The 14,188-nt window shown below is 32.4% G+C and overlaps 2 protein-coding genes across 3 annotated transcripts; both read right to left on the bottom strand.

The window, feature by feature from the left end:
* Positions 1–4,396: 4,396 nt before the first annotated feature.
* Positions 4,397–4,774, bottom strand: LOC127094433 (uncharacterized). The gene has a single exon (XM_051033270.1). It carries the CDS (start codon positions 4,772–4,774, stop codon positions 4,397–4,399), a length of 378 nt encoding a protein of 125 aa, XP_050889227.1.
* Positions 4,775–7,933: 3,159 nt separating this feature from the next.
* On the bottom strand, positions 7,934–13,654 carry LOC127096942 (probable CCR4-associated factor 1 homolog 9). 2 transcript variants are annotated; one of them, XM_051035467.1, is made up of 2 exons: positions 13,597–13,654; positions 7,934–8,745 (listed from the first exon to the last, which is right to left on the bottom strand). In XM_051035467.1, exons 1-2 carry the CDS (start codon positions 13,652–13,654, stop codon positions 7,934–7,936), a joined length of 870 nt encoding a protein of 289 aa, XP_050891424.1. The 2 variants fall into 2 exon arrangements, with proteins under 2 accessions (XP_050891424.1, XP_050891425.1); XM_051035468.1 differs by lacking the exon at positions 13,597–13,654 and having other exon boundaries at positions 7,934–8,791.
* Between the last annotated feature and the right edge of the window lie 534 nt (positions 13,655–14,188).

Here is a 14,188-nt window from a genome sequence, read left to right as displayed (position 1 = left end):
GAAACTACCAGCGGTCTCTTTAGTGATCATCACTAACTTTGAATTTCTAGCATCCTCGATATCTGAGGCTTCAACATTTTCTTTCTCGATGTCCTCCGTACCCCTTAGGGCCAAATCATCATGAGGTGCCTGCTTGAAGTACTCATGTACTTTAACCATGAAAGACTCATGGACGAAGTCTTCAGTAACTTCGGTCATACAGAAATCATCAGCAGCTTCAATGAAATTCACCTCCTCTGGCTGAGTATAATGAGCTTCAGCAATTTGTAGAGGATTGTAGTCGATTTTCATCTGGATCTGTGGCTTATCACCAAACTTGAGTCTTCCCTCCTGGATTGCATTCTGCACCAGATCCCTGGAAAGAAAACATTGAGACGTTTTATGACCCAAAAAACTATGGTATTTACAAAACCCTAGTTTCTTTCTTTGTTCTAAAGGAGGTACTTTAGCACCCGGAGGTACTATCACTTAACCATCTTTAACCAGTAGGTCGAAAATTTCGTCACATTTCATAACGTCGAAAGTATATGTTTTCTTAGGAAATCTATCATTTTTTCAGGTTCGACAGGGTTTCTCCCGTTCGAGGGGGCTAAAACTTTGCACGCATATGGTGGCCCCTGTGTCAATTCAGTAAGATCGACCTCAGTATCATCGAAGTCTGCAACTTCAAGGCCTGAATCTTCGTGAGCTTTCTTAAAATCGACATAGGCTACCCTTTTACCTTTGTTTGTTCTAGCCTTTTCGTCTTTTAAACGTTCTACCTGTCGAACTCTGTCAGCCAACTGGGCCAAATCCCTTAGGTATTGAGTATCCAATTTCTTTCTAATCGAGTAATCAAGGCCCCCAATAGCCATTTCGACCAACTCATGTTCTGGCACTTGTGTAAAACACCCGACTTTGAGTAGTCGAAATCTATTTAGTTAGTCGTCAATTGGTTCAGTGAATTTTCGTCTGACACTAGCCAACTCTTTCAAACTTATCTTCGTTTGCCCTATGTAGAACTCTTCATGGAACATTCTTTCTAGCTGGTTCCATGAATGGATCGAATTCTGGGGCAAAGTTGTGAACCATGTAAAAGCATTCTTGGTAAGAGAACTTGGAAAAACATTTCATCCGAAGATTCTCGTTATTTGACATATCTCCAGCTTCAATTAGATATCTCGCCACGTGTTCGATAGTAGACTCAGTACTATCCCTGGCAAACTTGGTGAATTTGGGGATTTTGGTCCTCAGGGGCGCATCTGTCTGTAAGACATATTCAGCCAAAGGTGATGTATAATTTGGTCTTCTAAGACCGAAATTTACCCCATTTCGAACCATAATTCTCTCGACCATAGCTGCTAGATTATTATCTGCTGCCACATCATCATGTCGAACTTGCCGTATGATATCATCGACATTTTGATTCCTATTTACCATTAACACCCTTGGTTCCCTGGGTACATGTGGTTCGATCCTAGGAGGTACTACTATTCCCCCTTGATTTTGTGGGATCTGGTTAATGGTGAGGTCATCCTCAAGTGTGGGCTCTTGATTCTCTCTTACCCAATCCCTGGGCAGGGAACGCTGGTGCTGAGGTATACCAAGAAACTCAAACATTCGAGCCACTTGCGTTGTCCTCTGTTGATTCGACTGAGTTGTATTCTGAATCAAAGGATTTAGCACAGTGGCCAAAGTTTGAGTTAACATCTGGACCATTTCATGATTGCTTTCGTCCATCTGTTGCCTCCATGTCGTCGCAAAATTATTGGTAAGAGTGGATAGTTGTACTAGGTATCTTAAACCTAACGCCTGATTTGCTTGACCCACGTTTATCCCAGACCCTTGTACTGGTGAATTTATGTTAGCCGATGGTTCTGAAAACGTAGAACCCACATTCTATAGATTGGTCATCATTGAAGTTGGCATTCCATACGGCTGTTCTCGACCGCTAAATGGTATTGAAAAACCTGGGGTTACCAACGGCCTATTTGGAATGTCCCTAATCGGTGAAGGAGTGCGGGGAGGTCCCCTAGGTCCAACATAAGTCAGAATTGGTTCAGAGTGAGAGATCGAATGCGTAGGCATCAAACTCACCATAAACGAAACTATTTTGGGCGCATGTGTCATGCCCGTATTTTCCCCCATCGAAGAAGAAGGAGGCACTATGCTTCTAGTTGATGGGTTTTGAGAATTTTCAGACTCTGGCGGATTCATATTCGCCATCCCCATTTGTGATTCTCTCCCTGTTCTTCGTTTGTCGTTTATGGATATTTTAGCACTTCTTAAAAGGATACAACGATTCTTTTCTCAAACAAAACTTAGCAATCAAACAGAACGTTAGCACTGGGCGTGCCAATTTGTTTACCTTGAAAAATGGTAAGCAACCGCTGATCTTCGAAATTTCTAAATTTGGTCACTCACAGGATCGATCAGATTGATCCTAGGACATGTGATAAATTTCTCGTAAACATAACGTTAACAAATGATCGAACTAAACGTCGAATCAAAGCGTTAATAAAAACTGAAGACAAAAGAGTGACTTGAACAAAAGAACAATCTTAAATCAGTATTTAGAACTATTAAATAAGAAGTAAACGACGAGAATTGTAAAAGGGTTGAAAATAATCAAAAATGTTTGTAAGCGCTAGAATCTTTAAGACTGTAAGGTAAAAGTTCAAGGTAAGGAAACGAACTAAGGATCTTTAAACTTGTAAATGACGAAGTAAGAAATAAAGTGTTTGAGAGTAAAGAACAAGGAAAGATGTTTCTGAAGAGAAAGTAAAGATAACTTTATAATGCTTTGAAATGATTAAACAATTGTGTAGACAACGTACATTCTGCATTTTACAGTTCTTCTTCACACGAATACTCAGTAAATTTGCAGGTTTTTTGTACACAATTTGACACACACTTTTCTAACACTAAGACCCTATATTTATATTGGGTCGAAATAACTGCTCTGAGGGTTCTTCAATCACGTCGATACACGTGGCTCCTTGCATGCATATGTTCGCTCACTCTGCTTCCACGTGTATCCTCACGGTTTCTAATGAAGGTAATCTTCCCTCCTTTATTTAAATTTCAAATCTCTGATCGAAACCGTTTTCTAACTGCTCCCTAAGGAACTACTTCAAAATTTCAGCTATAAGCTTGACTTTATCCAATCAACTAAGTCGCTCTACCCTTAGCTGGTCGAATTACTTCTTAGTCGAAACCAACTGTACATGCTTTCCAATTTTGGTAATTTGAAGTGGGCGTCAAAAATTGGAGCTAACAGGCTCATACAATACAAAGACACGAAACCCTAATTTAGACAATATTCTGCAATGCTTCGATATCTTCTTAGGTTTAGAAACAATCTATAAATAGTAGTGGAAAGACAAGGGCTTTGGGCTTGATTTACAACAGATCTAAGGACTCTGTATACTCTTCTTGAGAATTGATTTCAATCAGATCAGATGTTTCCTAAATTTTCTTGACATTTTTACTTCGTAAACAAGTCAAGGAAAAATAGTCTTTTTCTTTTTAGAAAACTCTCTTCATAATTCGTGAACTAAATCTTCAGAGTATCTTCAGATAAACCATAAAAGGAAACAAATCTCATAAGATACTAAAATAGGTCACACTCCAATGTTTAACCAACATGTCAGGACATTTGTCAATATCTGACCATAATACTTATTTTTCCAAAATGCAGTCAATCACTACATATCAGACCTAACAATTCACTTTTGTTGGGAGAATGTTCTTCGTAGATCTCCATAATTTTTTCTGAATGTTGTTTTAAAGAGGAGCTTTCCTTATTTGCTTCCATAGACTCTGATTAGGAATGCAGGAAGAACCGAGAGAAAGCGTATGTTTTCCATGAATACTAATGTGATAGCCTGAGCGGACAAAATATTCTCCATTTCTCTCATTGTGCCAAATGATCTTATCCCCTGGATGTCTAAGGGAGATAAGAATGCTAAAAACTTGAATGGCTTCAGCAGGAAGAAAATAATTAGTCTTTCCTCCAACATCCTAAATCCTTGTTAATAAGTTGACTCACAAAGGCCTCCCGATCAAGCACATTTATAGGACTAAAGGCCTTGAAACCCGCATTCTCTAACAACCAACTATCTCCCCAAATTCTCACCTTATCACCATTACCAATCCTCCACCTAACCCCTTTTGATACTAACTCCATAGCACTTAGAATGCTCCTTCTAGCATAGCTGGGAGAATAGCCATATTTATTATCCATAATTGTGGTTCTAGGGTAGTATATTCCTTTAAAAACCCTCCCCGTCAAAGAATCTTCCCCAGTAAGCATCCTCCAATATTATTTGCGCAACAAGCGAACATTGAAATCGCTAATCTCTTTGAACCCCATTCCACCCACTCTTCTAGCCTGAGCCAGCTTCTCCTAACTAATTCAATGAACTTTCCTCTCACCATCCTTGGACCCATACCAAAATTTTGCCAACATTGACTCGATCTCCTTGCAACATGAGTACAGGATTTTGTAGTAACTCATGATATAACTTAGAATAGTCTGTACCACCGTCTTGATTAGAACCTCTTTACCATCCCTAGAAAGAACTCTCTCATTCCAGCCCTTAAGTTTCTTCCAAACTCTCACAACCACCATAGCAAAAATCTCATTCTTCGATCTTCCGAACACAACATGTAAACCTAGATACTTTGCATGATTTATCACAATCTTTACATCCATCCAGTTACATATCATCTCTTTTTCTTCATCTCTCACATTTCGACTAAATGATGCTTTTGATTTATCTAGATTCACCATTTTCCTAGAGGATCTTGATATTGTTTAAGAGTTTTCGTGATGCAATCCGCCTTTTTGGAGTTAGCTCTAGAAAACAACAAGTTATCATCCGCAAAAAAACAGAAATCACCAGGGCTCTCCTAGCAATTTGAATACCATGAATCTTCTTATTTTGAAGCTCCTGTTTTAGCAAACATGAAAGGACACCAGCACAAAGAATAAAAAGGTAAGGTGAAAGAGGGTCGCCTTAGCGGAGCCCTCTTTCGAGACAAAAACTATTGCTAGGTTGGCCATTGATAAGCACTTGGTAAGACACGGAGGAGATGCAACGTCTAATAAGAGAAACCATAGAACTTGGGAATCCTATAGAATTAAGAGTTTTCGCAATAAAGTCTCACTCCAATATGTCATACGCCTTGGACATATCAAGCTTCAGAGCCATCATTTCTTTCTTTCCTTTAGTTTTCTTCTCCATCCAGTGAAAACATTCGATATCTATCAGAGCATTAACAATGATTAATCTCCCCTTGAAAAAAGCGCTTTGCTTCTCATCAACCACCTTTGGAAGGATGTGTTTCATCCTGTTTGCAATCGCTTTAGTAATCGCCTTCATCACCATGTTACAAAGGCTTATAGGCCGAAAGTCTTTTGGGCTCGATGGATTCTTTGACTTGGGGAAAATAACTATGTGAGTGTTGTTTATAGGAGTTGGATCCTTGTCGTTGTTTATAATATCCAGAGCCAACTTGCAAACATTAGAACCAATGATACGCCAATATTTATGAAAGAAAAGTGTCAGCAAACCGTCAGGCCCAGGAGCTTTAAGAGGGTGCATTTGGAAAATAACATCTTTCACCTCTTGTTATGTATACAACCCTTCACACCATCTTATATGATCTGGTTTGAACTTTCCTGCAACAGCCCTACAAATTTTTGAGATATTAAGAGTAGATGAAGTTGAAAAAGTTTCATCGAAATAATTAACAATCATCTTCTCACAGTGCTCCTCTCCATGCCACTAATGACCAGAATAATCTTTTAGCTTCTTTATCGTATTTGTTTTTCTTCTTTGTTCAACTTTCCCTATAAATTGTAAGTTTACAATATAGGAGTTGCAGGCAAATCTTGAATTCAATTCTAAGTCATTAACAATATTTTGATTTAGTGAGAACGAGGGATAGAGTAGGAAAACCCTAGCGAGTAATAAGAGAAGAAATAGTATAATATTGAATTCAATTTTAACATTTAAAAGATTTTAAGAGTACACTAGTATCTAATATTTTTAGAAATATGGAGGAATTTGAATCATACATTTCAAATCATGCAAAATGATGATTCAAATCAAATACTCTCGAAGCTATTTCAAGGGCAATAATTTCATAGTATGATTCAAATCAAAATTAAATGTGATTCAAATAAATTTTACCATTAACTAAAAATGAAAAGTTATTATGATGGTAATTCGAGTCAAACAAATGAGTGGTTCACATCACTATGATATGAGACTTCAAAACAAAATGACTCGAATTATCAAAATTATAGTTTAAATCAAATATAAAATAAAACTTAAAGAATAGATATACAATCGTCTGGCGATTTGAATGAAGCAAAAGGGTGCTTGGAATCACTCTGTTCATATTCATGGGCAAATTATTTTTAATGAATGCAAGGTTTAAAACCTCTGTAAAATCTTTTGAAAGACTAGGCATAAAAAATTATTGAGGGACAATCATTATACTATTTTCTAAGAGAAACTGTAAATTTACATCAATTAAAATATTAAGTCTAGATAATTGTAAATATATGTTGGGGGAATTTTTCACTAGGGAGCATTGAATATTGTGAGACTTCTTTTCTAGAGTAATATCTTTGTGAGAGACACACCACATATTCACCTAAAACCTTAAGGTAATAGGTGAGTGGGTTCTCTCACTTATAAATGCTCAAGTCTCCATATTATCAACCAATGTGAGACTATTATCCACCACATTACTCACACTTATCCACAAGTCTCCACATTATCAACCAATGTGAGACTATTATCCACCATATTACTCACACTTGATACATTCTCAACACTCCCCCTCAAGTGTGAGTCCACAATGCTCCCCCTCAAGTCCACCACATTACTCACACTTAATACATTCTCAACACTCCCCCTCAAGTGTGAGTCCACAATGCTCCCCCTCAAGTGAAAGCTCCCGGTCCCTTTCTGAAACCAAAGGCTCTGATACCATTGTTGGGGGGAGTTTTTCACTAGGGAGCATTGAATATTGTGAGACTTCTTTTCTAGAGCAACCTCTTTGTGAGAGAGACACCACATATTCACCTAAAACCTTAAGATAATAGGTGAGTGGGTTCTCTCACTTATAAATGCTCAAGTCTCCATATTATAAATCAATGTGAGACTATTATCCATATTACTCACACTTGATACATTCTCAACAATATAAACTATACACTTACAAATTTACAAACTTAATGTGTCCTTGTTTTCAAACTTACCGCAAATTAATATGCATTAGAATTTCACCAAAAATATAAATTTGACTATATATAAACATTATCATTTGTAGTACGGAAATATCCATAGAGCTATTATTTTCTATTGCATGCATCTCAAAATTTCTCTGGTATATATGCCTTTGTCTTTTTGTTGTAATACAAATTTGTTAATCCAATTACACACAAATAATATTATGGTATCAAAGAGCGGTTATCAGAGACAGGTAATTATCGAGATTGTTTTTCTCACTACTGTAGCATTGACTATAGGTAATAGTAAAGTAAAAAAAACCCTAACCACAATCATAAAAATCTCACTTATCATAAATATTAGGACATTACGATAAATATTAGTAAACTTTTAATTTTGTCAATTATATTCTAAATGATATTTTGTGTAATGCCATATCTTTAAAAAAAATCGACATCTAAAACTTGACATTGATCACTCCATATAAAAATCATATGCTAAATAGTAGTAGTTAATTTTTATTCATCATATTTTAGTAATATAACATACATTTAAAATTTCAACTTCTATGACTTAAACTTCTTAATCAGACTCAAAAATATTAACACCATCACTAACCTAGAATTTAGTTTCATTAATAATCCAAATGTAATAATAATTTATTTGAAAATAAATATGAAAACAATCTACAACAAATTTATCCTTCAAATTAACTTTTCTAAGCCATATAACACACATGTATACTTGGCCATTTGATCAACATCACAATCAAAATAAATGTCCCTTATTTTATGGAAAATATGAAGAGTCAGTAAACTATCTGAACCAGCTTGATGACTCTTCCCAGCAAAACGATCAACATTCAAAGTTTTACTAACTCTATCCAAACCACCATAAATACCTTCACAGAACTTCACCATATGTTTGACATCATAAATAGCGTTACCAAAATAAACACGAACTAAAACTAAAAAATCATCAAGATTTTGAGGCAAAGCACATTGGGTTAATGCCTTAACAAGGTAACCGAAATCATAAGCACTATGAAATGTAACCCAACTTACATCCTCATTACAAACAAGTCCAGATGACATCATAAGTTCAGCAAAACATATTGAATCAATACCAAATTTCTTATTTTTTGCGAAGTCAATACCTTGACCTCGAAGAAGCTCTATAGAATCATGATTATGAATGTCGTGTGCAACATCAAAATCACGAAAATTAAATTCCCAAATGAAAAAATTAGAAGTTCCGAGATTTGGAAGGTTACCATTAGTGTCAGAGAGAGTAAGTCCAACTTGAATAATATTGAGGTCGTCCACATTAGCCTTCAAAAAAGAGTAATGAGTGTCTGAACTTTGAGAATGGAAAGGCAAATCTGTACTGTCAGGAAGGACGACAACACCAGGAAACTCAGTATCCATGGAAATAACTGGATAGGAATCAACCAATGAATTAATCAACTTAAACTCTGATTCAAGGTTGGAGGACCACACCGATCGAATCATAGTGGATGGAGCACAATAAGACTTTGCGGTGAACATGTTTTTTGGGAACATTCTCCAACTGTAAAACAAATTAACTTAAGAAGTTAGAGATTATAATTTTACAACTATAAATAATATTTATTCAAAAAATCAAATTTTATAAATAATACTAAAAATATAAGTAAGAAAAAAAATATTACAATCAAGTTTAAATATTATAAATACAACTTACTCAACTCAACCAGAGTTATTATAAATAATAATCTTTGTAGAAGATAGATACAATTATTATATTCATTTTCTTAGTTTTTAAAATTATAATATTTATCTATTATTTAAAAACTTATTTTTGATGAGTTTTATTGGTAATTTTTCTAAAGAACTATTATTTTATCATGTATATTTCACCTATATGAATGATAATTTAAAAAGAAAAAATAAAAAAAAAATACTAATTTGAATTTTAAAAATAAAGAAAAATAATTATTTTTTAGAAAAATATAATATACTTAATAAGAAACAGACAAAACATGGTATATGAGACATGTTAGGAAAATATAAATTAAAAGGAAAAGGGCGGCAATAAAATAAATAGGAGATATCATCACATGAATAAAACTACAGAAGAAAAAATATATGAGTAAAACTCATATATTTTGATTTAATATATTTTGATTTAATATATCAAATTTATTTTAGTTATTTTGTAAGATTCAGACTTATCCCTTAGATTTTTCAACACCAGTTTTAATCTTTATTTTTTTTTACAAAAAGTTTATGTTGCATGTTCTTATTAACTTTTTTTCTTCTGATATATGTTTATAAGACCTTAATTACATGTTTAAGAATATGACTATCTAGATTTTAATCTTTATTAATTTATCTAGAATTTCAAACTCAAAATTAAATTGAGAAGCGGAACAGAAAATATATTTATTTTTAATTTTAAAATGTATTAATGCAATTCATTTATTATCCGAAATAAGAAAAAGTGAAAATAAAACTTGAAAACAATATAAAAAAGATCCTAGCATTGCCGGCAAGTTATTAAGATTTTATTAATTACAAGTTATTTACAAAAATTGCTTAAAAAACGTAACATGATGTTTTGTTTTCTCTAAATTTAGGTTAAAATTGATGATAAATTTTTTAAAGGAATTAAAGTTCTAAGAAAATTTTAAAAGAATTTAAAATGAAAATTAGTATATTTAGAAGGAGAAAACTAATTTAACACTTATATGAATCACTCAATAATCCTGAAGGAAAAAAACTTAATTTATTGTCATGGAAACGAAATCTTACTTATTAGAAAAAGCTTATGCTTAAATATATATAAAAAAAGTTAATGAATAAAATTTTAGGTATTTCAAGATATAAATATCAAATAGTAGTGCTAATTAAATGTGTGTGCAGTTATCCATGAATAAAACATGATATCATGTATAAATAAACCAAATAAACAAAATTATTTGATAGAAATGCTAATTAAATGTTTGTACCTTGTTCAACCAAATAAACTATTCATATTTTCCTTATGATTCATTATTGGATAGAAATGCAGCAAAGATAAAAACTTATATTAACCTTTTGGATTTGAAAATTAAATAGGGAGCAATTTATTTTAAAGAATATATAGTTGATGAAAATATTATTGGTTCGTAATAAATCCATATAATAGTAAAATGTCCATGCATACCGATGACATTTGTCATTTGGGGTAAAAAATAATTTATTTTTAGACGCTTTTTATTTTATTCATTCGAGATAAAAAGTGACTAAAATCCATGTAATAGTAAAATGTCCGGATAAATTTGGGGTATGATAGTTTGGACGGTAATTTTTTTTTAGAAAGACTCGATCACGCATGGGCAAAAAATAAAATTGGTCTGCTGTAGTTGTTTTTATATGGAAGACGAGTATTCGAACTAGAATGAGGCGTGTGCCTTGTATTGGTTTTGTCAAGGATAAAAGAGTGTGCACTCGATTATTCCTTTTTTAATCTAAGTTTATAGAAATATTAAAGATCATTATTAGTGTGAGAAAGACGATTTCCCGAACCAAAATGAGGTGTGCACCTCGCGTTTGATTATTCGAAGAATCATAAGTTGTGCACCCTATTATTCTCTTTTAATATGAAATCTAATCACAAAATTTAAAATATGGTTATGGTAAGTTTATATATATATATATATTATATATAGATATATATATATATTATAATATATATATATATATAATATATATATATATATATATAATAATATATATTATAATATATATATATATATATATATATATATATAATATATATATATATTAGAGAGAGAGAGAGAGAGAGAGAGAGAGAGAGAGAGAGAGAGAGAGAGAGAGAGAGAGAGAGAGGAGAGAGAGAGCGAGAGAGAGAGAGAGAGAGAGAGGAGAGAGAGAGAGAGAGAAGAGAGAGGAGAGAGAGAGAGAGAGAGAGAGAGAGAAGAGAGAGAGAGAGAGAGAGAAGAGGAGAGAGAGGAGAGAGAGAGAGAGACGAGAGAGAGAGAGAGAGAGAGAGAGGAGAGAGAGAGAGAGAGAGAGAGAGGAGAGAGAGAAGAAGAGAGGAGAGAGCGAAGAGAGAGAGAGAGAGAGAGAGAGGAGAGAAGAGAGAAGAAGAAGAGAGAAGAGAGAGAGAGAGAGAGAGAGAGAGAGAGAGAGGAATCATGATCAAATGACACTAAAATGTCAAATCTAGTAAAATGACACATTCGATAATTCTTTACCGCATATTCGTATAACAAACTCCATCATTGGATTGAAAACTATTATCATAGAGATCATGTTTATAAAATTTAATATCAATCGGAAATCATTTAACATATCAACGGATACATAAAAAATAACGTCTTACAAAACTTAAAGAAAACTGTTAATTTTTATCATTATATTTAACATATAAAATGATTATTGATTGATGTGAAATTTTATAGGCGTGATCTATATGATAATAGTTTTCAATCCAACGGTGAATTTTGTTATACGGACATAGAGTTAAGAGTTATCGAATATATATATATATATATATATATATATATATATATATATATATATATAATATATATATATATATATATATATATATAATATATATATATATATATATATATACACGAATGCTCGAATTAAAAGAAAGCGTATGTCTCACGTTTGATTATTCGAGGATATAAAAGGTGTAAATCTGATTATCCATTTATAATCCATGTTTATTTATAAAGAAATTGAAAGTGTTAAAGAAAATTTTAAAATAAATTTTAAAAACAACTTTTTTTACAAATTTAAGGTCTGAGACGGTTCAAACCTGACGGTCGTCACTCTAATGACAATCCAAATTGTCCTTAGACACACAGTGATGATGTTTGTCACTACACTGACAGACAATCCGTCATAGTAGTAAGTAACAATGATAGTCGTTACTGTGATGACAGTCGTTACAATGATATTTACATGAATGCAACTTCTAAAGTAACTAAACTACATTTACAACATGATTAACTTTATATATACATATATATACATATATATATATATATATATATATATATATATATATATATATATATATATATATATATATATATATATATATATTAGAAACATAAATAGTCCCATGATCTACACCATGAAGACATGCTTGTTCTATAAACTATATTTTTGCCATAATTTATCCAAACTTTCCATAATTTTTACAAACTATATTTTTGCCTTAATTTCTCCAAACTTTCCATAATTTTCTCATTTGAGCAACTTGGTATTGTGTTCCTTTTATTTCTTGAAAATGTTTCAATTTGATTTCATCTTTTGTGGATGTTAACTAAAGAGTCAATTTAACACACCATGTTGGAGTGGTTAAGACTAGAGGACCATAAAGTAAATTTTTAAGGACTAGGTAGAATAATAAGGAACAATCTTCTATTTTGAAAAAGAAGTGCTATATGGATGTTATTTGTCTTGTTATATCTTGTACTTATTTTATAGATGTTAAAATTTACATCTCAAGTATTTCCTTTCACCTGTCGTGATTAACTTTTACTCATTTTTAGATGATCACGAGTACTAAGTTATGAGAAAAATATTGCCACTAGTGGAGGTTTATGGTAAAGTATGGTGTGATAATATGTGCCCTCTTTAACACCACGGACTGGAAGTCGTGGTCAAAATATAGTAGCGCGTAACATATCACCACAGTTTCTTATTACAATGATAGTTAAAGGTAGAGGGCGGAGGTTTGATTCGTAGGCCAACATTTTTGATGTTTTCTCAACTTTTCACAACGGTTGTTCATTCCAACCATAGTGAAAAGACTCAACGCATAAATTTTCACTACGATTGTATCTTTCAACCATGGTGATATGTTCATTTTAGTTTATTATAACTTACGTGGAATGCTTATTTCATCAACTGCTCACTAAACATATAACCTTTCAATGGATCTAGAAATTAATAATTTCACAAATTAAGCTATATTAGAATAACGAGTTACACTAATCAATATTTTTCGAGCTTTCTTCCTTCCATTCTCTGTCTCTCTCTTTTTTAGGGGTTAGAATTAGGTTCGATGCTTGTAACTTTTCAACTAACACTTCATTCTCTACTAGTTCATTGAATTAGAAAACAAGGAAGTGTTGATTGAAGAACTACAAACATTAAACTAAATTATAACTCTCGAAGAGGGAGATACGTAGAATGAAAGGAAGAAAGCTCGTAAAAATTGATCAATGTAAGTTTTTTTTTCTAATATAACTTAATTTTTTATATTATTAATTTCTAATTTAATTATAAATGTTATTTAGTTAATGACAGGTTGGTAATACACTCAAATCACATATGACATAATAAACTTATCTTCCAGGGGATGTTGGCTTTACGTAACGAAAGTTGCAATGTACAAGGTATATCTTTAAAACACATAAAATACAACATTCCCAATAACTTATCTAAAACAACAACATACAACTTTTATAAACAAAAATAAATCATGAACAACATACAATTTTTATTAACAACAACATATCTTAACAACAACATAGAATTTTTATAAACAACAACATACCTTAAACAACATACAACATAACTCAACAAAAACAAAATCATCAACAACACACAACTTTTATCATCATCATCAACAACAACATACAACTTTTATCATCATCAACAACATACCCTAAACAACATAGTATTTTTATTAACAAAAACAAAATCATCGAAAACTGAGAAATTTTATCAACAACATACCTTATCGACAACATACCTTATCAACAACATACAACTTTTATCAAGAAAAACAAAATCATCAACAACATACAACTTTTATCAAGAAAAAAAAATCATCAACAACATACAACTTTTATCAACAAAAATAAAATCATCAACAACATACAACTTTTATCAACAAAAACAAAATAATCAGCAACATAAATTTTTTATCAACAAAAACATTAACAT

The sequence above is a fragment of the Lathyrus oleraceus genome, chromosome 6 (assembly GCF_024323335.1).
Source record: "Lathyrus oleraceus cultivar Zhongwan6 chromosome 6, CAAS_Psat_ZW6_1.0, whole genome shotgun sequence".
NCBI classification, from domain to species: domain Eukaryota; kingdom Viridiplantae; phylum Streptophyta; class Magnoliopsida; order Fabales; family Fabaceae; genus Lathyrus; species Lathyrus oleraceus.
Note: the sequence above shows the minus strand (reverse complement) of the source record. Positions and strands in the feature narration are given on the sequence as shown.

What these genes read in the sequence shown, in the direction of transcription:
- LOC127096942 (XM_051035467.1), bottom strand. Translation starts at nt 13,654, where the DNA reads ATGTGTTTTAAAGATATACCTTGTACATTGCAACTTTCGTTACGTAAA. An exon ending in GTTACGTAAAGCCAACATCC is followed by an intron (nt 8,746 to 13,596) that starts CCTGGAAGATAA and finishes ATTGTGCTCCAT; the next exon opens with CCACTATGATTCGATCGGTG.
- LOC127094433 (XM_051033270.1), bottom strand. Translation starts at nt 4,774, where the DNA reads ATGGTGAATCTAGATAAATCAAAAGCATCATTTAGTCGAAATGTGAGA.